We start from the raw sequence: 24303 nt of genomic DNA, 5'->3' as shown, positions 1-24303 counted from the left end.
ATGATTTTTCTAAAACACTTAAGAGGGGGAACTAGATTACACAGGAAAGCAAGTATGATGTAATGTAGTAATTCTGAACACTGTTTTATCAACTAAATCCTTTTTCTCAGATGAAATCTGACTGAGAACTCAATCCTGGGAAAGCAGTGTGTGACAAGGGTTAGGAGCCTCAGCTTCTAAACTGATTCAAGTCTCAGCTCTGTACCCGCTCCCCATGTGACTTTTGGCAAATGACTTCACATCTCTAAGCCTCCACTTCTTCACTATACAAAAGGGATAATAATAGACCCTAATGTAAAGAATTATTCTGAAGATCTAATGAGAGAGGTAGTACAAGGCACATAATATAATGCATGACCCCTAATAAAGACTCAATAAACAAAAAATAAATTTAAAAAAAGGTGTTCTGAATTTTAAATAGGGGTGGGAAAAGCAAAAGCCTCCCAAAAGACCTAAATGTTGTCTCTTCTCCCCCAACAAAGAGCTGCAGAAGTATGTCCTTGGAAGGCCTGAGTGTCCACAAAACACAGTAAGAAAGTAAGCAATATGGGTAATATAAGAGCTGATCTCAGAGGACAGGATTATGGTTTTAAAAGGCAATTCTTAATAGATGCAGAGACAAGAGAGAAAGAAGGAAAAAAAACACTGGCTGAATGAATTTGAGATAAATGATTTGATATTAGTTCTAAGACTAATTTTGTGATAAAACAGGTGCTTTTTAAAATAGAAGTGAAGTATTATTTGCAAAAGATTAATTCCTTCTACTTATTTCCTTTATGCATAAGAGTCTACAAAGTTCTATAGATAAATATTTTCACTACTGTTTAAAAGAATTCTGGCATGCATACATAGGAAAAATAAGAATGTGTACCTTCGGGCAACCTGATTTTCAAGACTGACATTCTGAATAAAACCCGTAATGGCATGAATTCACAACTCTTATGAAATAGCTTCTAGGTCAAGTGAGAACTTCAACTTTCATCAAATCCTACATACCCCAATTCTGTCTCCAAAAAAACTCCAGCGTTTTATGCAAAGCAAAATGTTTCTTAACTGCATAATGAACTCTCTGGATAAGCATGTGAGAAAATCCAGCTCTGTTTAGAAGATAAGCCATTGTTGGTGAATGTCCAAAAGGATCAATAGCCCAACCAGATCTAGGTTTCACTCCTGTTGGGAAAAAAAAAAAACAAGCGTTATTTCTTTTTAATTAACAAATGAAATAAAGAGGAGTCATAACACAGTCAGACCCAGAGGTCTATGGTCTCCTTAGTCTGAAGACAAAGTGACTGCCCAGCATTTGCCTTTAGGAGTCCTCCCAACAGGAAGCTCTGAAGGGAGGGTCCTGCCACTGCGATGTGTCTCCCAAGCAGCGGGATCACACTGGAAGTTAAATCAGTTGATGCTGAAATAAGCACTCTGTCACCTTGTAGATATTAAAAAATTCCTGCCATTCAATGGAGCTAGAGAAACAAACAGAATCAAGTCCTCCTTCTAGGATTTCACAGTCCTATCTTTTGTGAAGCTGGATATCCCCTCAATTTGCTATTATGCAATAAAAGCAAGTCAGCTAACTCATTTCATTTTGTACTCCCAAATCCCAACATTTAAGAAATTCTGTCTTTTATGCCTTTCAGCTATTCCAAATCATCTTATTAAACAGTGGCAGAACTGACCAAAATAACTATCATATTTCACTAAGTCTTAAGTTTTTTTTGCATTTAAAATTTTTTCAATTACAGTTTGCATTCAATATTATTCTGTATCAATTTCAGATGTATGGCATGGTGGTTAAACAATCACATACTTTACAGAATGGTCCCCTGATATTTCAAGCACCCACCTGGCCCCATACATAGTTATTACAGTATTACTGAGTACATTTCCCTATGCTGTAATTTACATCTCTGTGACTGTTCTGTAACTACCAATTTGTACTATTAATCCCTTCACCTTTTTCACCCAGTCTCCCAAGGCCCCTCCCGTATGTCAACATTCTGTTTTCTCTTTTTGATGCTGGTGCATTTTCTGTACCTAAAAGATGTCAATAGAGTTTTCACACCTTACCCCCACCAATGTTAAAAGCCATCAACTAAAGATATATCTCAATTTCAGAGGAGAAAATGTAATAAATAAATAAATGCACAGATTAGAATTGATGAAATACGATTATTCATTTGGCATAATACAAGTCTGATCTTTTATTTATTCAGGATTCTCAAAGAAGTCATGTACACACAACCTATAAATCAACATAAATAGTATTACTGTGTGTATTTTTTATTCGAATGCCTATTTAGCACCTTCCATATATCTAAGACTACGACAGGCCCTAGGATTACAAAAATGAATTAATTTTATTTCTGACTCTAGTTGCAGACACTATCACACAAACAATGTAACCAAGAGTAACAGAAAAGACAGCAGCAGGAAGGCCTTTAGTAGAACAGTACTAAAGATGAAAACCGAGTTGGGAAACCAGCAGAACAGACTGAGAAAGGGATGTCAGAACTCTCAGAGGACCAACACTATGCATTAGAACTTAAAAAAACTGACCACATAAAACTTGTACATTTCACATATGTAATATATCTCCAAAAACTGTAAAGAAATCTTGAAATCTACTCAGTAATTTTTTGCAGCACTATGAGTTTAATAATTCTGAAACTACTTTCTATGTATTTAAAGATTAAACAAATTAGGACAAGATTTTTACTGTTAAAAAAAGGAACCACAAACATGTAAATGTGGGAGACTGGAATATACCCTATGATACTGAATTAAAATAGGAAATATCTGTACTAATTTACCGTTTTTAGTACACACACACACACACACACACTTCCTAGCTCAGTGCACTAAAAGGGCCTAGATACAGTTAACACCACAGTACCAATGAGCTCACTGTAGTTCCCAGATCTGAATCTCTAAACACCATGCTCCGTTAAAAATAACCTTAAAGAAATGGTATATTCCAGGGTTGAGGCTAGAAAGTACAAGGTAAGCCTGGGACATATCCTTATGCCATAAATTAAAGAAATGGTCAAAGAATTATGGGAACATATTAAATTAACTCAGTTGACAGCCTGAAGAGGCTTCCACTGCCACATTTGGGAAAAAAGGGTAGTCAAAATAAATAATAAGAGTGCTGGATTATAACCCATTGAATAAAATAAGAATCCATGAGCCTATAAATAAGTAGCAAGTAAAAAAGAAATGCTTTCTGTTAGTAGACTGCCAACTAATAATTATAGAATGAAGTTAGGAAATCATGAATAGATCCTAAAACATAACGTTTAATGAGGACCATGATATTTACCTATTCTCAATGTATCTCACACAAATTAGTTACTAATTAGAAAGGAGAAAATGTAACAATACAGCAAAGAGACTTAACAGACACAAGTTAAGCAACCTATCAAGGCTAACATGACTGATACTGGAGCAGAGACATCATGAGCCTCCTGATAGGACGTACTGAGGATAGAACATCTGGTGATAGAACATCACCACAGTGATATTCTAGTGATCTAGCAAAATAAATACATAGGGTTAGATTAGGTAGGTAGGTAGATAGGTAGACAGATCGATAGGAAGGAGAGAATAAAAATAACCTGAAGCTAACCATAAGGAAACAGATAAACTAAAATTGACTAACTTTCTATACCAGAGATCTGTACTCCTCAAAAAATATCAAGGTCAAGAAATCCAAAGAAATCCTGAAGGACAGTTTCAGATTAAAGAGAGACATGACAACTAATTGCAATACACGACCCTGGATTGGATACTAGATTGGAAGGTAAAAATAAAATATCAGCTTTTATAAAAAATGTTATTGAAACAATTTACAAAATCTGAATACAGCCTATGAAACAGACTATAGTATTGTATCACTGCTAACATTGCTAATTTGATAACTACCTTATATAAGAAAATGTCCTCATTTCAGAGAAAATACACAATGAAGGACTGAGAAATAAAAGGACAAGATGTCTCCAACTTACTCTCAAATGATTCAGAAAAAGATGCATATGAATCTAAGTACAGGATATATGGGAGCCCTTCCCAAGCACTATCATACAAGTTTTTATAAGTTTGAAATATCAAAACTAAGTTATAAAACAAAAAATACATGTTGCCCCAAATAACAAGGGCAGAATAAGCTTATAAAACAAGAGTAAAAATTAACATCTTATGCTGCAGTGATGTCTGAAATTTTAGCATCACTGGTGATCTTATTAAAAGTTTCCATATCAAAACCACTTGATCCACAGGAGTAGCAACTAGGTGCAGTGAATTATAGCAACCCTAAGAGGTAATAATATAAAAGAGAATGTAAATGACATTTTTAAAAACTTTGACATAAAGGGAGGTTTGTGCTAGGCAGACACCTGAAACCAGTAACCCACTAGGGTTTTTCTTGTTGTAAGCAATTATTTTTTTAAAGAAGGGGAAAATTAAGAAAAACTACATATAAGAAAAGTTGAAAATGTTATTAACCAATTAAACCAGAGAATGTCACAGGAAATATTTTGTGCCATTATGCAAGATTAAGATTACCAAAATATGTTAAAAGTAAAAACCTGTTAGGAAAAATTATAGAAAACAATCATTTAAAAGAACACACCACTCAATTTTGGCAAACCTACTAGACTTAAAAATTAGAATATGAGTAATATAAATAATACAACTAATAAAACTGAATTATGTCAGGTACATTTAATATTGAAGCTTACATGAAATTAGAAAATAATTGCAAAAATGGATATTTTGGGCAAAAGACAATTTTAAAAACTCAAACTCATAAAAGTTTATAATGGTGCAATGTGTGTAATAAAGGTCCCAAAAGCATACCATAACCAAATGTAAAAATAACGTCTACAACATAATGTCATTCTGAACTGTTTAGAAAATAAAACTGAGTACACTAATTTAAAGATGCAGCCAAAGGTACAATAAGAAGAAACTCCATATTTTAAAATGTGTTCACTATCTAAATATAAGAGCTAAAACCATAAACCTCCTAGAAAAAAAATACACAGGAATAATTCCTCATGACCTTGGGTTAGAAAATGGTTTCTTAAATATGACATCTAAAACACAAGTGACAAAAGGAAAATAAAGTGGATTTCATAAAAATTAAAACTTTTGTTCATCAAAGGACACCTTCAAGTAACTGAAACAACAATCCACAGAATGGAAAAAATTTTTGCAAATCATTATCCAACAAGGAACTTGTAGTATGACTATAAAAAGAACTCTTCCAAGTCAACAATAAAAAACCGCCCCCCCAAAAAACCCCACAATTTTTAAAGTAGGCAAATAATTTGAATTCACATTTCTCTGAAGAAGATATACAAATAACCAATATACACATGAAAAGATGTTTAACATCATTAGCCTTTAGGGAAATGCATATCAAAGCCACAATAAAATACTATTGCATACATACTAATATGGCTAAAACAAAAAAGACAATACCCCATGTTGTTGAAAATGTAGAGAAGTTAAAATAGAACCCTCATATACCACTGGTAGAAAAGTTAATGTTGCAGCTATTTTGAAAAGTAATTAGGCAGCTCTTCAAAATGCTAAATACAGAATTACCATATGATCCAACAGTTCCATTCCTGGGTATATTACTCCCAAAATTAAAAAATATGTCCTCACAAAAACTTGATACAAATGTATGGTAGTAACAATATTCATAGCTGTCAAAAAGGAGAACAATCAAAATGTTCATCAACTAAAGAATAAAAAAAATGTTATTCAGCTCTGAAAAGGAATGAAGCCCTGATTCACTGTTCAATCTTGAAAACATAATGGCAAGTGAAAGAAGCTAGTCACAAAGTCCATATAATGTATGATTCCACTTGAGTGAAATGTCCAGAATAGTCAAACCTATCCGTGGAAAAAGCAGGTTAGTAGTTGCTGGGCCTGGGGCAAGGAAGCAAGTTGTCAGAAAGGGATGTGACTACTAATGAGCAAGAGGTTTCTTTTTGGGATGCTGAAAAAGTCCTAAAAATAGATGGTGGTGATGGTTGCACAATCCTGTGAAAATACTCAGAATTACTGAACAGTATGAGGGAGTACCTAAAAGAACCTGGAATTTATTTATAAAAAATTGCATATTCATTCTTACATGTTTAGACTTCAGTCACCTTCAAAGTACTCTCCTTTGATGCAATGCACCCATTGAGACGTTTTTCCCACTGCTCAAAACAGTTTTTGAACTCGTTGATTTTGATGCCTTTTAGTGCTTCTGTTCATTTTTTGATGGGCAAAACATTTCCCATTGAGAACTTTCTCATTCAGGGAAACAAAAAAAAAGTCACTTAGGGCAAGACTGGTTGAACAGGGAGGGTGGGGTATGTGGGTTGTTGGGAACCACCCTGCCTGGTATCAGAAGCTGTAACTCCTGCCAAGGCTAAGGATGAGGGAACGACCTTGGAACCGTAAGCCACCCAGGAGACAGGCTTATCTCCCTGGCAGGAGCACTGCTTCTGCTCCTTTTACTTCACCCTGCCTGGCCCCCAATGCTTGGTCGGTTAGTCAATGACGGGTAAGATTCCCCAAGGGGGGAGCGATCTAAGACAGGCATGATCACATGGGAGGCCCCCAAGGAAGGACTTTAGAGGCTCAGCAAAAGGGGGTGATGAACCCTCGCCCCTCAGCTTTGACATAGCCCGAGTCCTCATTGTCTGCGAGAAAATCTCCTAATCTCTTGGCTGCCTTGCTTCCCTTGCTCCACCTAAGCCTGAAACAATGACAGAGGGTGGTGCAGCCCTGTGCTGGAAAAGGCGGGTTCCCCAAGTGATCAGGCCTAAGAAAGAATATATAAAATCATGTGAAACCTGCTTTGTTTAGAATGCTCTCAATGAACTGGTAAGGGTCCAAGGAAGAAGTAAGTTTGTTCCTTAAAGTTTTTTACAGCTCTTTAGCTATCTGACCCTGACTCAAAATAGGCCCTCAGAGTTCCTTGTTGTTTGATCCTTACTTCCCAGCAATGAGTAATGAGCTTTACCTGAATTCTTATGCAAATGAACCCAATAAAAGCCTGCTCAGGCAGGAGAACGGGGTGCTCTCCCTTAGGGGTGCTCTCCCCTAGGGAAGGTGGCCATGGCACTCTCCACTAGCGAGAGTGGCCGTTCCGTTCCTATTTCCCCACAGGACGTGGTTGTCTCTGTGTATGTTTTTCTCGTGTTTCGACGAGCCATCCGCAGCATTCCGCCGTCACTGCACGCTGGTGGCTGTGACAGTGGGTCATGCCATTTTTAGTCAAAAACTGCTGAACACTCAGCATGGTGTGGGCAGATGCACATGCAAATCACCCATCATGAAATGGGCAAATGCTTTGAAAGAGTTAAAAAAAAAACTTCACTGAAGCTGAACTCAGCCTCTTACAAAAACACCAGCTGGTACACTGATACAGATGGGTTCCTAGAATAGTCACCTAGTGGGGGAAGCCTGTGCCACAAAAGGCCCACCCTCCAGAAGTTAATTGTGATTTCTGGGGGGTCCCCCTGCATTTAAATGAGTAGATTTTATGTAAAACAATACATTTATAAGAAAAAAAAATGTAGGCTGAGCACAAGAAGCCAGATCCAAAAGAGGCAGTCTCTACATATGAAGTTCTTAAATAGGCAAAAATAATCTAGTGATACAAATCAGAAAGCAGTTGGCTACAGGGGGAGAATTGAGGAAAATAAGGAACCTTCTATAGTGATGAAGGTGTGGGTTAAATTGGTAATATATTTGTCAAAACTAAAACTGTACAGTTAAGATTTGTATGTTGCACTGCATGTAAATTATATGGATAAAAGATAAACATAAAGAAAAAATCCACAAAAACTAATTTAAAAATGAATATTCTTAGCTTACAATACTTGTGCTTAGAAAAGTAGCACTGTGTAGGGTGTCTCCAAGTCAACTTCCCGTTTAATGAGTAGTTAAGAAAATTTACAGGACTCAGCATATAGCCATACTCACAGCTATGATTTATTACTGTGAAAGAATACAAAGCAAAGTCAGCAAAAGGAAAAGGCAAGGGCACAGTCCACAGGAAACTGGGCTCAAGCTTCTACGTATCCTCTCCCTGTGGAGTCACACAGGATGCATGTAATTCCTCCAGCACCAAATTGTGATAACACATAAAACTGTCAACAAAGGAAGCTCTTGAGAGACTCAGTGTCCAAGGTTTTCATTGGGGTTGGTCACGTAGGCACCCTCTATCGAGTATATACTGAAATTCTAGGCTCCCATAAGAAAACTAGTATTTAGCATAAACTACATTATTTTTACAATTTAAACACAGCAAACCGCTCTTAGCATTTAGGAAATCCAAGCTCCCCAGACCTACAAGGGCCAACCTTGTAGGCAAGACCTTTCTAAGGATAGCAGTTTCAGGCCTACTATGCTATTATCTCTTTTTTGCATAGTCATGGTGCCTGCAACTTATTCTAACAACAATCACAACAACAATATGAAAAGAGAAAAAATAAAGCAGATATGCAGAAATGTTAATAATTGGTGAACACACTTAAGAGGTTTAGAGGAGTTCTTACAGTATTCTTATAACATTTTAAGTTTGAAATTATTCCAAAATAAAAAGTAAAGAAAAACTTAATGGGGATTTTATCTCTATAGAAAAAAATTTAAATAATAAAATATCTAGAAATTCAATAAAAACATGTTTACTTACCACCCCTAAAACTACAAAAGTGCACTGATATGAAATACTTAAAAGGAATTACATATAACTGCAGAATGCAAATATTAGATATTACAAAGATATCATAGTTAGTCCCATGACCTATGAGTTGCAGTGAACACTTGATTTTATCAGTGAAGCACCCTCTACCCCACCTTTTGTGATAACAGGATCCTTTCTTCCCCATGGAGGACCCATTCATTTCCATGGTTCATTCATTCCCATGGTTCAGTTAAGGCTGACCCTGTCGCCTTCCACAGCCCCTCTTTCCTAATGATCATTTCCACCAAAGTGATTAGGCCTTGGTGCTTTCATCTCCTATACCTGTGGCCACAGTTAACTGGCTCAGAAATAAGTACCTGACTCAAACTGGATGAATTAGGTAAGGTATTAAGGAAAACTCCTCCTCCTGGTTGTCATCTTATTCACCATGTGGTGAGAGCCAGGAGAGGATTAAAGCTATACAAAAATGAACAGAGACAAAGAGACAGTGCTTAGTGTCCAGACAATCTACTTTGAGTTCCCTGGATCCAACCTTACCTGAAGCTACCATATGTCTGGAATTCACACTGTCAAAATTAATACTTTCCTTTCTTTATTTCCTTAAGCTAGTAAATAAGGTTTTTGCCTCTTATGATCAAGTATTGTAAGTAATATATAATTAAAATCCCAGTGGGATATTTTTAGAAAAAAAATATTCTAATTAATGGAACAGGTAAAAAAACAGATAAAATAATAGATTAAAAAAGTTAGATGAACCTAAGACAAGACTGTATTACATCTATGTAACTCAATTTATGATCAAAGAAACATTATAATCTAATAAAGAAAAACTGTTCAAAAATAATCAGTATTGAAAACATTAGTTATTTAAAATAAAAAAAATAGAACTTCATCTCATATTCCCCAAAATTTATTGCTCAAAGTAGTCCCAATGAAAGGGAAAGACATCAATACATACCTAAATTTTTTTCCAGCCATTGATGTCCTTCAATTAGTTGGTCAATTATTGCAAAATAATGTGCAGCAGCTTCATCAGGCATAACCCAGCCACCTGTCACAATTTCAAACTGACCGTTTTCTAGTAAACTAGGAAGAAAATAATGAAAGAATTTACATTAATATATAAAAAATTAAAATCTGCATAAATATTAGGGACAACCTATAAATATAACTGGTGTTTATTATATTAATTGTTAAAACATTTTTTTTGTTGTTAAAACATTTTTTTAAAACTAGTGAATGAATGTGAACTTTAGGACCCTGGTGATAAAACATCCTTAGTGCAGTGTCTGAGGTGTCCACCCTAGGCCAAAGCCATGCAGGTTGCTTTGGAAGTTCCTTTCCATAAGGGTATATAATCTCCCATATAACCTCAAAGATTCTTGATGGCAAGAGTCACATCTACTTTATTTCTAAATCTTGCAAAGCACCTGGCAAAGTGCTTAACTCAGAGTATATCTTAATGAGCATTTATTGGAGGGCTGTCATTTTAAGCATGGTATTTGTTTCAGTACCCCTATATGGAAAAATCAGGATTTACTTCAGTCCTTCTGACATTGGTAAGTTAATCATGCAAACTACACAGAAGTAACAACATATCAGGGTAAAGCTAGTAAATATCACATGCCTCCAGGAATACAGAAAACATTATAAAGCACTTTGCTCCAGGTTCAGTTAAAATGTGGGCTATATAGTTTATTTTTCACTACTGAGTGAAGCTCTAACATTAACATTATCAGGCTGTTGGGTACTCCTTTGCCATAATACCATACAAGGTAACTAGATTTCCAGCCCTAGAAAAACTAAATTGTATAAATAAGAATGTACCTTCCTCTGAGAAAGAAAAAAAGAAAAAATATATTAAAAACTTGATGAAGTACCTGAGGAAGTATAAAAGTCAAGGATTAAGCAAACTCTTAAGTGCCACAGACTTGTCAGTTTGCAGTAACATGGTTTGGAAAATGGTGTAAAATTCCAGAAAGAAAAGCAGCTTTAATAAGGGTACATATCACTGGCTACTGCCGGTAACAGCCAAGTACCAAGTCAAATTTAGCTGAAGCAGATCAGAGGCATAGATAAATATTTTCCTACAAAGCCTATTACATAGGCTAAAACGCTAACACAACATCTGATTTATTCGAACACATGCATAATCGTATAACCACTGACAGAGTGAATAATGGACAAAATTTCTAAAAATGCAAGAATAATTCCTCGTATAAAATTTTAAAATGTTAATTAAATCTGTGTTATCATGGGAATCACCAACTAATATAAATTCACAGAGAGAATATGATGGCTCATTATAGTGTCTAAAGGAAACCAAATGTCCAGTCAAACCTCAGATTCTCATAGGCCCAAGTCAAGAACTTTTAATAAAGAAGCTGGAAATTTCTAAAAATTGCCTTTCTTTAATTAACACAACTAAATCCAAGACTATCTTGCCCTGCTCCTACTGCCAATGGGTTTTAGCCTTTAGTTAGTTCTTTTTCTTATTTTTCTGGTGATTGCCTGATTTAGCCACACTCTGGAGGCCACAGACCAGACTGCCACCTCTTATGCTTTATAGCCACTATTCGGAAGCCTGAGGTATCAGGACAGATTTGGGATTTAATCTCTGGCCATCAAATATAGAAACTTGACTTCCTTATCTCAGTATCTCAATAAATGGATCTTTTGGAAAATTTCAGAAACAAATTCTTTCCTACTCTTAAATAGAAAAATAGAAACTAAAGTGAAAAGTCACTCCAATGTTGAATTTTTCATCTACATCAGTGTTACTTGGCTACATAATTCCAGTCTCACAGGCATGAATATGCTCCAAGAAACAGCCAAACAAGCAATGAGAATCACACATACCGTATGTAGCAATCAATTTCCCAAGCCTCATTTGTCAATAATCTAGCCCTACCGTTCTTTATGATGCCCAAGATGCTACTGTAATCGTGTAGTGAACTTTTCTGCAAATAATAATTACTTTAAGGACTATCCTGTCTATTGTTTTGGGAGAGGCATGAAAAGCCTCCTACTCACTAAAATGTTTTCCATAATTTTCTTACTTATTGATTTTTTTCTCTCCTATCATTACCATCCTAGTTGGCTCCAAGTATCCTCATACCTCAGATCAAATAAAACCTACCCAGGGAAGTCTCCCTGAGCACCCATCTTAAATTGACACTCCCTCTGTACCCCCACATTCCACCACATGATAGCATTTACCACAAACCACTTACTGACAGGCACAAAAAAGCAGGACTGACAGTCTTACAGAAGCAAAACCTCAAAAAATGGAAAAATGTTTAGAATAACAGAAAAGTTATATTAGGTTATACAAATATATTTTAAAACACTGTTAGCAATATTATGGAAATAAAATTAAAACACTTCAACAACACATTTAAGACTAATAATTTTTAAAACACATCAAGTAAGTAATGGGAAATACCTATATCTCAAAAAAAAATTACAACAAACATAGGTACTTCCAAGTATTTCCATTTACTTAGTGTTCAGCAAGCATCAGCTGGGCTATTTCTCTGTGATAGGGGAATACAAAAATTTTTTTGAAAGATGTGCCTACCCAGTAGGGTCTATTGAGTAGTTTATAACAAGAGATTCTCTTGTTTTTTTGGCAAATGTTGTTTGCACGTATACTTTTCCCAATATATCCTAATGAACAAGATCTAGAAGCAAACATGAAATGATAAAAAGTGAGGGGAAGGAGTAGGTATATATGTGAGGCAAATGTAGAAAGTACAAAGGAAGCACTAACTTTTGAAATTAAGAACACTCCCATTTCACTTTTTGAAAGGACTGACTTGAAACTACTTAGTGAAGACATTACCGACCTTCAGGTTTTTCCTATTTCATTGCTGGGGAATGTGGTATAAAAAGCTTAAGAAAATAACTGATCAAATAACTGAAAATAACTGATTAAGCTGAGCATATCTGTTACAGCTCACTCTGCCTCTGATGCAAATTTACACTTAAGAGTTTACTGCCAAGACCAAGAAGCTGCAAATCATTTTCTCTGAGTGTCACTTTTTCCCCTATGTTGATTCAGCACACACTTGGAATTTGGTCACATACAGAAGGATGGACTCTAAGAGCTTTTTTCCTTAATGGGAAAATTGTTACAGATAGCTTAATAAGAAACAATGCATCACTTAGTGAGCTTCAGAGAATCACAAATTAATTTCACATGAGAAAAAGAGTTGAATTTGTAATAACACATATGGGGGAAACATGGAATAATACAAGATGATGTATAGAAATTCATTCTTAAATAAAAAATTTGTTAAATGGAAAATTCAAAAAGATGGAGGCTTGCAATGAATCAATTAATAACCTACAGACATTTGCTTATCAGATAACCTGACTGATGTGCCTTTCACAGGGAGTATCTGATGTGAGGGTAAAAGTAAGATTTTTTTTAAAAACCTCTCACATAAAATAATTGAGGAAACTCACTGATTATTGTTGATGCCTGTCCTTAAAGATTTAGTAGGAGGGACAGTCAGCAAATGAGTCCTCTCTCACCTTTTCCCTTCCTCGTGTCATTCAGCCATACCCCTCAGCCTTCTTTCAGTTTGCTGTCCATACTGTTTCTGTCTGGAATGTTCTCTCTCCCAATATGTGCCTTGGTGGCTCTCATGGATCTATTAGGAGCCTTCATTGGCCACCACCATCCTACCCAAGCCCCACCAAAATTATCTTTCATAAAATCCAACACTTCTCTTTAATAGCATTTATTGCAAACTTAACTACATTATTTGTGTGTCTACTGTCTCTTCCCTTCAACAGACTGCATGTAAGCTCCATGAGGGCAGGAATCGTATCTGTTTCCTCATCACTTAAGTCTGTGTTCCTATCAGTACAAAATTCTCAAAAAAGAGTACAGATAAGCCAAAAGAAAAATGAACAAAAAGTATGAAGTAGATTATTTCAAAACCAATTGGCTCCTATAAAAGAAAAAATATTTAACTTCACTTCTAAGGAAATGCAAATTCAGATTTCAATGAGATGACACTTTTTACCTACCAGACTAGAGAGATCACAAAGCTGTACAACAAACTGTGATGGCTAAGGTATATGGCAAAGTAGTTATAATCACGCATTGCTGTAAGTAACTATTAAATTTTATAATATATATACTTTTACCCATGCTCATTCAAAAGTCAGAAAAAATATAAAAGTGTAAAATTACATAAAAGCACTGTATACCCTGAAGATATACCGCATTCACAAAATAGTGAAATTTTATTTATAAATTTTTCATATTAGGTGGTTCAATTAATAGTTTCTATAATGTTTTAATAAGCAGAAAATACACTTTAAATATTTCACTATATAGTAAATATTTCTTTACCCTGTTATTTAAAAAAAAAAAAATGAAATGCTCATTCAACATAAATTAGAAAATACATTAAGATGTTAAAATAGAAAATCAAATAAGTCAGTCCACTCTTACTATCTTGCTAAAAATGCATAAGGGGTTATGTAGGCACAGTTTTTAACCAACTTATTTTACTTAATACTACGCCATAAACATCCTTCCATATCAACAGACATGTACCATTATGTTTATAGCTACACTGTATTTTCTAAAGTATTTTATAATTGAGATATAACATGTAATATATACATGTTCAATCTGATAAATTCTGACAATTGTTTACACCCCTGTAATCATTACCCGAAACAAGACAGAGAACATTTCCACTGACTGGCTCGGAGAGCTCTGTCCTGCGCCTCTCCAACCAATCCCTACCTCACCCTCCCCCCACCAAAAAGAAAAGACATTCTGACATTGTGATTTCTATCACAATAGATCAATTTAGCTCCTCTTAAGACTTCATAAAATGTAATCATACAATATTTACACTATAATATCAGGCTTCTTTTACTTAACATGCTCGTTAGATTCATCCATAGTACTGTTCATTTCAGTAATTCATTATTTTTATGCTGAGTAGTATTCCACTGCATGAATACACTGTAATTTCTTCTTTTTAAAAAAAATATTTTATTTATTTATTTTTAGAAAGAGGGGAAGGGAGAAAGAAAGAGGGGGAGGAACATCGATGTATGGTTGCCTCTCATGGTCCCCAACAGAGGACCTGGCCTGCAACCCAGGCACGTGCCCTGACCAGGAATCAAACTGGTGACCCTTTGCTTCACAGGTCGGCACTCCATCCACTGAGCCATACCAGCCAGGGCCGTAATTTCTTCTTATCCATTTGAACTGTTTCCAGTCTGAAGTTATGATATAAAAAAAGGCCTGCTGTGAAAATACCTGTACAAGTGTTTTGTGAGCATGTTTTTATTTCTCTAGGGGTGAGCTTCTAGGTCACATGATATATGTTTAACTTTAGAAAACTCTTTTGGTGGCTTTTCATAAAGTGTCTCTTTCTATATTCGCACTAGCAATATCTGAGAATGCTGCACACTCTTGCCAACCCTTGGTGTTGTCAGTCATTTTGATTTTAGCCACTCTGAAAGATTTGGAATAGTATTTTGCAGTATCTTTAATTTACATCTCCCTGAGGACCACACACTCCCAGGCCCTTTTACACACACCCTTCCCCACACTGTTGCATCCTGGTGTTCATTTCTTTCAGATGTTAAACACACCATGCTCTTGCTAATTGCTGGCCCATAATCTCAATTCTCTCCTAACCTTTGATTCCTTCCCCATCCTCTATTACTCCCTGCTTAACTGGCTAGTTCTAATCAGCTTTCAGGTTTTGACTTGAATACCATCAATTTGAGGAAGCCTTCCAAGACCCCCTTCTTGCTTCCATAGAATAAAACATTTTATTGTGATACTGTGTTTAGTTATATGTCACCCATGCTATGCCCTGAGAGTTGGAACCTGGTCAGTCACTCATTTCCTGTATCTCTGGAGCACAGAAAATATTTGTTGAATGAATGGGGTATAAGGGAAGGTTTCAGCGATAAGGTAATATTTCATCTGCGTCTTGAAATATGAGTAGGACTGAGATTATCTAGTGTACAGAAAAAAAAAATCCAAGCTGAGCCCATGGGCTAATTTCTAAGTAGGAAAAAGTATGTGCCTGAGGACATTCAGGTGGCTCGGCATGGCTAAGAATAGGGTGCAGGGTAGGAAGTGATCAGAGGTAGGGGTGGACAAGTAAGGAGGAATAGGAGAAGAAAAGCCAGGACGTGCCAGGCAAAGGAGACTGGTCTGTACCTTTTGACAGTGAAGTGTCACTGAAACATTTTGAAGCCAAGCGGCATAGGCAGATTCACATACTATATCAAAAACCTAACTCTGTTGGCGAAATGAAGGACACCTAGAAGCCAGAAAAAGGAAACAAGAGTAAGGGGATGGAGCTGGGGGTCCGTATACAGAGACACTAAAGGGGCAGGAACTGACAAGGTTTAGGAACTGACCGGATGGAGCCCGCAGGTAGAGCACACTGTGGTTAAGAGCACTGGTTCTGGGGTGAGAATGCTTGACTGTGGTCCTCATGCCACACTTACGGAAGCGGGGAGGGGTGGGGGGGCGTGTAGGCACTTTCCTTAACACTTCTGCTTCAGTTGCTTCCACAGTAGATAAGAACAATAAAGAACCTTAACTAATGGGAATGATATAGGACTGACTGAATAAACACATATTAGTGCTTAAAACATGCCTATACATAGTAAGCATTCAATAAATGTTAGTCATTACTATTACCATTAACTAGGGAAGAAGAAAGAAGTTGAGGTTAGAGCTGTAGATCTGGAAGCAGCCTGAACACCTGGTAATTAAAACCACAGTGTGGACAAGTACACACACTGAAGAGAAGAGCCAAAGAGAAGAACCACACAGGCCAGAACGGGGACTTTTTAGGAAGAGAACAGAGGAGGAAATCAGAGGTGATGAGAAAGGAATGCTCAGCAATGCAGGAAGAGAACCAGTAGACAAAGAGCTCTGGGTCACAGGAGGCAAAAAAGGAAAGAATTTCAAGAAGAATAGAGTGGTCAATGTCAATGCTGCAAAGAAATTCTCCCAGGGGACTGAGGAAGTATCCAATGGATGAGGCAGACGGGATGACCTCATGGCTTCTGCCAGATTCTGTGAGGCAAACAGAAGCCAGCAGTTGAAGTGAATGAGAACAGAGCTACCTCGTTCGAGATGAAATGGGATTGGAGAGAATGGGATGAAACACATACTTTCTATAATAGATGTACACTGCTGCTTCAACTATTAGGACGAAGTTATTCAGATAGTGGGTGTATTGCTTTCATTCCTCTGTGAAATGTTATGCATGTTTAGACTGTAAACTCAACCCAAATCTGCAATTTTCCCTGAACATCACAAGACACACGGTGACTTCTCACTGCTCTACAAATCTGGCAGCAGTCTTCAGTCAAATACCATAAAATCCACCTTGTATAAAATGTATAATAAATTAGTCTGTACAAAAATTTCAGAGATATATTCTAGTGAAACTCAAAATGCTCATCAGTAAATCTGGACTTGTATTATGTAAGAAAGTAACCTCAAACATTTCTCTGATTTCAATAAGGAAACAGAGATGTTAAGAGAACAAGGCAGAAGATTCACTTAAATATAAACTTAGGAAAAGAGGTTTAAGAGGATGGTATAAAGATTAGAGCAAGATTTTGCATTCTTGGCAAAGCAATGAAACCCAGCAATGTGGTAAAGATATAATAGCCTTCCAGTACATATTTGGAGCCTTGTCTCATACTGAAAGGTCCACAGAAAGAAGCTGGTCAAGGCTAGCAAACATACAACCGTTCTGGAGGCTAACAGCTCAGTGGGTTGCTCCACTGAACACCGGTCTCAACGGCAGGAGCAGATGCAATGTAAAAACCATTTCGATGCCTCAGAGCTCAGAGAGGAAAGATGAATATGTAATACACTGGGTACTAGTCAAAGGAAATGCTAAGGGCTCATGTTTCAGCTGCTTGACTGAATAAGGGCACACATTGTGATGTATTTTAAACATCATGCAGTATTTAACTGCATTTAGACAAAAATGTTCAACTAGGAAGACTAAAATGTAAAAAGAATGTTAACATACCAGTCATTTTCAAAATAAAACAAGTATAGACCGAAAATGTGCTGATTATTTAATGAGAGGCAATTTCTTTTAAATCCAGTGGATATGTGTTACAATCAGGCACCCTGACTACAATTCATTAAATTAGTTTGAATCACAAAACAATGAAAAAGCTAGATGTTTGCATAGATCTCCCTTTAGTTAACTAGATATTCATTTTCAAAAGCTTATAGAGCTGACTACTTCTGCCACAGGGGAAAGAATCAAACAAGTCATTGCTCGAATAGATTATGGGATCATTTGAGTTATGTTTCTGTTAAGTTCCCACAATCAATTGGTATTCTTCAGGGATAATAAAAGCTCACATGGAACTCTGCAGGAATTAACTGGTTCTGCTCTGCAACAGCTAGCTTGCAAATTTAGGTACAGACATTTAATCCACAGACTCATCTTCAGAAGGAAAAAGAAGCCACTGCATAAGCATTACACTAGTAGTCAAAAAAATTTTATCAGTAATGCCACTTAGTACAAGCTCAGAATTTTAAATAATAGAAGCAAACCTATGTAGCTATTGTTTCCCCCAACAAACATATGTTTAGGCAAGAAACACTAAGAATGCCTAAGTATGAAAAAAATGCTATTACCCTAGTTCTATAAGTAAATGTAATAAATGAATACAAGTAAATAGTTATAGCTAGAAGGGAGGCAACTTTGGCAAAGCTTAACCAAAAATAACACTCAGTGTCCCTAATGTGTCTATAAAACAATTTTTTCTTCAAGCAAAATGATATTATTAAGGATCAGGCCTGTATTTCAGAATCATTCCCACTGCCAAAATAAAAGGAATCTGAGTAAAACAATGGATTAAGCACTAAATTCTAATATGCATCCCCCCCCCACCACATCTTACTATTCTCTACCCTTAACACTGGGTTGAATCACATAAAATGGGCCAATATTGTACATCAAAGCAGTCAAATATCGGCAATTTCATATGGTCCAACGTAAGTAAAATGGCCAACAGAACAGGAAAAAAGAGAGAGAAATGTGTCCAGGTAGGATCAAGAGAAGGTGACCATCCTCATGCCATAAAATCAGCAGCATCTGTGACAGATGCTATGCAGGTGAAACTAAAAGAATTGAACAAGTACTGACCTACAACCCTTCCACATGAAAAATCAGCAGGGAGTCCCAAGTACTGGGCTGGCCAAAAAGTTCATTTGTTTATTTCTATAAGATGGCTCTAGTAGCATTTAGTCGTCTTTAACTTCATTTGAAGCAATTGTTAGGTTGCACTGTGACAGCTGTCAGTGAGCATTATAAAGACCACACTTAATCAAAACTGGTGAATTTTTGTGTAGCCATTTTAATGTTGAGGATGGAAAAAATACTCAATGTTTTCAGCTTATTATGCTTTATTATTTTAAGAAAGGTAAAAACACAATTGAAACACACAAGAAAAGGATTTGTGCAGTGCATGGAGAAGGTGCTGTGACTGATCAAATGCGTCAAAAGTGGTTTGCGAAGTATTGTGCTAGAGATTTCTTGCTGGATGATGCTCCGTGGTGAGGTAGACCAGTTGAAGTTGATAGCGGTCAAACAAGATATTAATTAAGAACAATCAACGTACTCAGAATATCCAAATCAATCAAGTTATTGGTAAAAATGAAAATGTCTCTTTTATTTTACAGAAAAAACTTAAGTGAACTTTTTAGCCTACCCAATACTAAAGAGAGAAGATCTGAGAGATGCCCCTAATCTGAAGGGCCAAGGACTTCAGCACAGCTGAATCTTGGGATAGACACTAATCCCAGTCCCTCCCTGCATCCTCATGGTGTTTCCCATGCCCAAAGGTGCAGGAGCCTCTCCACCCACAAGCCCTGATTGCTGCAGACAGCAGCTCCCCAATGAAGCTACACTGGGACAGAGCCAGGCCTCACCTTACCAAAAGCAGCAAGCAACAAACCCGGTTTCCTTCTGTGGTAGCTGGATTCTTACCTATAGTCAGTGAGAAAGCGCCTTCATACAGGCTCCTAGTGAGGAAGGTTGGCTTACAGGCCACACAAAAGGAAGCTAGATAGAGAAAGCCAGCCACAGGTGTCTCACCTGACTAACAGAGAACACTTCACTGACCTCCCAACCTTCTCAGTGCCAGCTCTTCTCTTTCCCTCAGCTAGTCCTATTCATAATCTGGGCATCTTTTCTGGCTGTAGGGTCTCTATTGCTCATCTAGAACTCAGCTCTCCAAAAATGGATCTGAGGAATAATCTCTCAGGTAGGTGTCTTGTTTGCAAGCTACACTAGCTGATGCTGGAGGGGAAATGTGTTGGGAGATTGTCCGGGGCACATAGTACTGAGGACAAACTGTAAGTCCCCTTAAGAAATGGCTGGAAGAAAACAAGAGGCCATGTGCTATGAGGACAACAGGGACCATGCCACAGGACAGGGAGAGTCTTGCAAATGCACCAGTGCTGTGAGGGATGACCTGCAACCTTTCCTCCGTATCTGTCTCCCTTCTTCCCATCTCTCCACCTTATTTCACTAACAATTCAAAACCCTAGAAAAATAACAAGCTGATGAACTGAGCTCAGGTCATAGCTGGCCTAGCTGGCCCATCTGATCTGGGGCAGGAAGGAGGATCTGATTTCTATGAAGGACCATTTCCCAAAAGGAAATCTGGTGAAATGGATGTTGGCCAGGCAATATTAACTAATAACCACAGCAAGGAAACAAAGTATATGGTTAGAAAAGGACGGGATTTCAGGAGAGTTACTCTCCATTTTGAAACAAATTACAAATGTGAATAGACTGTTATTGCTAAAGATGAATAAAATGGGCAAATATACATAATTTCTGCACAACAACATAAAGAACACAGAACTAAAGAGTAATAAAAAACAGTTAAAAGCAGGCACTTAAAGCCAGAAAGGAACAGAGTCCATACCACAGAGAAGTGAATCTGAGGGGGTGTAAAAAAAAAAAAAATCTCAAGGAAAAAACTCAACACACAGTGAATATAACAAATAACATAAAAATACATATGTGAAAGAGAGACTGGAGACTCAATAACTAAATAACTGAATTCTAAAACAAATGAAATAAAAACAGTAATCATCAGTAAGAGCAAAAAATAGCTGAAGAAATGTTTGAACTGGTAGATGGAAAATTTAATAAGTTATTTATACCTACATACCTAGTGAAAATTTAGAATTTGGATAAAATTTTTAAAATCCTAAAAATATCCAAGTTGTGGGGGGGCGGGGAATGATCTTCAGTGAAACATTACATAAGAAAGCTTTTTAAAGATAGAAAACAAAATTTTATAGTTAAGTTCTGCTTTAAAAGATGACTCTCAGGATAACCTCAGAACTAAAAAGACTTGGTATCCAAGAAAAATCCTCAGAGTGGCAAATAAAAGTTAAAATAATAAGAGTTTCTAATGTTATTAATGACTTAAAATACTCCAGACATTGTGCTAAGCACATTATTCCTATTTATTCAATCCTCATAAAAAATAAATAAAATAGGTTCCAATATTACCCCCATTTGACAAAGGAAGAAGATGAGGCACAGAGAGGTTCACTTCCCCAAGTCACACAGCGGTGGCAGTCTCCTAGGATCTGACCCCATGCAGCCTGGCTTCAGCGCCCAGCCATTTGAACTACCACTCTAGATTATACTTACAGTAAAAGGGGCAGTGCAGGTTAGGCAAATCCAAACAAAAAGAATAAAAATTGCATAGTCCATACTCTCTGACCACACTAGTTTTTTTATATAAAAACTAATTCTTAAAGCTAAAATGTAATTGGGAAAAAAACTGCACTTGGAAATTAAAAATTATTCTAACATACTCAAATCAAGAAGAAAACAATAGATATAGTTATATAACATTTAAGAACAACATACAATAAAAAATAATACAAAAACATAAAAGCTAGTTAGAGCAGTGCTAAAAGGCAAACAGATGAAACAGACATATTTCTTTATTATAATAAATGAACTGGGCCATTTAGCATTAATAAAAGCAGGAAGACAGAATTAGTAAAAGATAAAAGCATAAAAGTCAACTGTAGAAACCAGTTAACATATAAGTAGTTCTTTGGGGATTAGAGGAGAGTGCAAAAACCACCAAAAAAATTTAAATGCTTTAGCCACTCTAATCAAGATGAAGAAAAATTCAGCTTCCCAAAAGTAAAAAAGAAAAAAAAATACAGATGTAATAAGATCTTACACTCTAAACAACTGAAGTAAAATTTCTATGAAATTCTAATTTAAGATAACATGAAGTTTATTTATACACAAGGAGCAACACAAGACCTAGGCAGACAATTTTTTTTTTTAAATCTTAAAACTCAGTCAAGGAATTACCTATAAAACAAACACCAGTTCCGCAGGGTTTTTATAGAATAGTTCTTAATGTAAAAGGTTGGCTCAATTTAAGGATCTGTTGGACTCTGCACGGGGCGGGGGGGGGGGGGCAGGGTGGTTAGGGAACAAAGAATCTAAATTAGCTGCTAACGATTCAATTTAAAAGTCAAGACAATTTAGATAACATTTTGGAATTCCAGCCTCTCGTGAATAATTAGAGGAATTTCTTAACAACTCTGGTTCCTGCAGCCAATTCGGTTAGAGTGGAAAAGTGGCCACCCCTTTTGGGTGGGGCAGCTACTCTTTCTTCAATCCAGTACCCCCAAAGCCCTAGCCAATCTTATAAGCATTTTCAGGGTGCTATCATAGGGAAGAAAAAATAAAACCCCCTAATGACTAATGATGGATAACCAGTTCTACCCAAACTACATTTAATGTTTTATATCAATCTCCATCAAAATACCATTTTTAATAGGGTAAGACAATTTTTCTAAATTAAAACTCCATGGAGAAATTAAGTGGTCACTCATTAAAATAATTTTTCAATAAAGAAAGACAAGGAGAGATTTAAACTGTCAGTCAATGAGCCCTGGCTGGTGTGGCTCAGTGGATTGAGCGCAGGACTGCGAATCAAAAGATCACTAGTTCGATTCCCAGTCGGGGCACATGCCTGGGTTGCAGGGCCAGGTCCCTGGTTGGGGGTGTAAGAGGCAACCACACATTGATGTTTCTCTCCCTCTCATTCTCCCTTCCTTCCCCTCTCTAAAATAACTAAATATTTTTTAAAAAATAAACTGTCAGTCAATGAAACATATAAAGCTGCAACAATTACAGTCAAACAGAAAGTCCATGAGAAAAGTGAGAAATTCCAGAATTCAATGCATATTTAAATACAATAAAGATGGCACTTCAAATCAGTAAAAAGAGTGGACTATTTAAATCTTCTTTGGGAAGCAGCACAGCGTGAAAAGAAACAGGCTATAGGGCTGTACAGGCTGGACTGAATAGCTCAGCAGTGAGGCATGTCCCAGCTGGGTGACCCTGAAAGACCAGCAAGTGCCCTTATCTCTAAAATGTGGACAGTCATTGTTCCTACGTCAGAGGACTGTTGTGAGGATCGTCCTTACCACTGTAAAGTACTTAGAACAGAGACTAATGAGTACGTGCTGTATATGTGATACTATTGAGTTGGCCAAAAAGTCCATTTAGTTTTTCCCATAAAATAAAAGACATATTTTTCATTTTCACCAATAACTTTATTGATTTGAATATTTTGAGTATGTTGGCTATCTCCCATGTGGTATGAAGTTGATTATTTTCAATTAATTTCTCTATTTGATCAGTACTAACTTCAACTGGTATTCCTGACAAGGAAGCATTGTCCAGCAAGAAATCACCAGTACAAAACTTCACAAACCACTTTTGACACGTTGAATTAGCCACAGCACCTTCTCCATACACTGCACAAATCTGCCACTGCCACTGCACAAATAAATAAATACTTCAAGATAAATAAGGATTGGTATGTGTGTATATTATGTGTGCAAATATAACTATAAACCAGTAAGAAAACTTATTGCACTTCAGTTGTGTTTTTACTTTTCTTGAAATAATGAAGTATAATATCCTGAAAATGTTGCATATTTTCTTCCATCTTCAATAATAAAATGGCTACACAAAAACTCACCAATTTTGATAAGTTTTTTAAATACACACTGATATAACAGCTGTCACAATACAATCTAACAAAATTGTTTTGAATGAAGTTAAAAACCAAGCACTACTAGAGCCATACTACAGAAAAAATGAACTTTTTGGCCAACACAACAAATAAATAAAAGAAAGCAATACATGCTAAAATAAAATAATCTTAAAACTCTAGGGAGCAGAGGAGAGGGAGATATGGTGAAAAGAATCTCCCACCACAACACATTAAAAAAATAAATTTCAAGATTTTAAAAACTGAATGGTAAAAAATGAAACTAGGGAAAAGAGGATAACTTATCTGGTCTCTAGATTAAGGAAAACCTTTTAAAATTTGACATGCAAAGTAAATAATAGGAAAACAGATTCATCAGTTTGGTAACATAAAGATGTTAAAAGTCTGTATATCAAGCAGTAAGAATTAAGAAAATAAATAAATACTTCAAGATAAATAAGGATTGGTATGTGTGTATGTTATATGTG

The 24303-nt window shown here is 36.4% G+C and overlaps 1 protein-coding gene across 3 annotated transcripts in view; it reads right to left on the bottom strand.

The window, feature by feature from the left end:
- MAN2A1 (mannosidase alpha class 2A member 1) overlaps positions 1 to 24303 on the bottom strand; it is a 163177-nt gene that overhangs the window by 91787 nt on the left and 47087 nt on the right. For all 3 annotated transcript variants that reach the window (XM_045837986.1, XM_045837987.1, XM_045837988.1), the window contains 2 exons: positions 9672 to 9799; positions 997 to 1170 (listed from right to left, as the gene is read on the bottom strand). In XM_045837986.1, coding sequence (XP_045693942.1) covers positions 997 to 1170; positions 9672 to 9799 — 302 coding nt within the window. The remainder of the gene's footprint in view (positions 1 to 996; positions 1171 to 9671; positions 9800 to 24303) is intronic.

The sequence above is a fragment of the Phyllostomus hastatus genome, unplaced genomic scaffold (assembly GCF_019186645.2).
Source record: "Phyllostomus hastatus isolate PE091 unplaced genomic scaffold, TTU_PhHast_1.1 phas_contig_254, whole genome shotgun sequence".
Classification (NCBI taxonomy): Eukaryota; Metazoa; Chordata; class Mammalia; order Chiroptera; family Phyllostomidae; genus Phyllostomus; species Phyllostomus hastatus.
The sequence above is the reverse complement of the archived record's forward strand: the minus strand, read 5'-3'. Positions and strand labels throughout refer to the sequence as shown.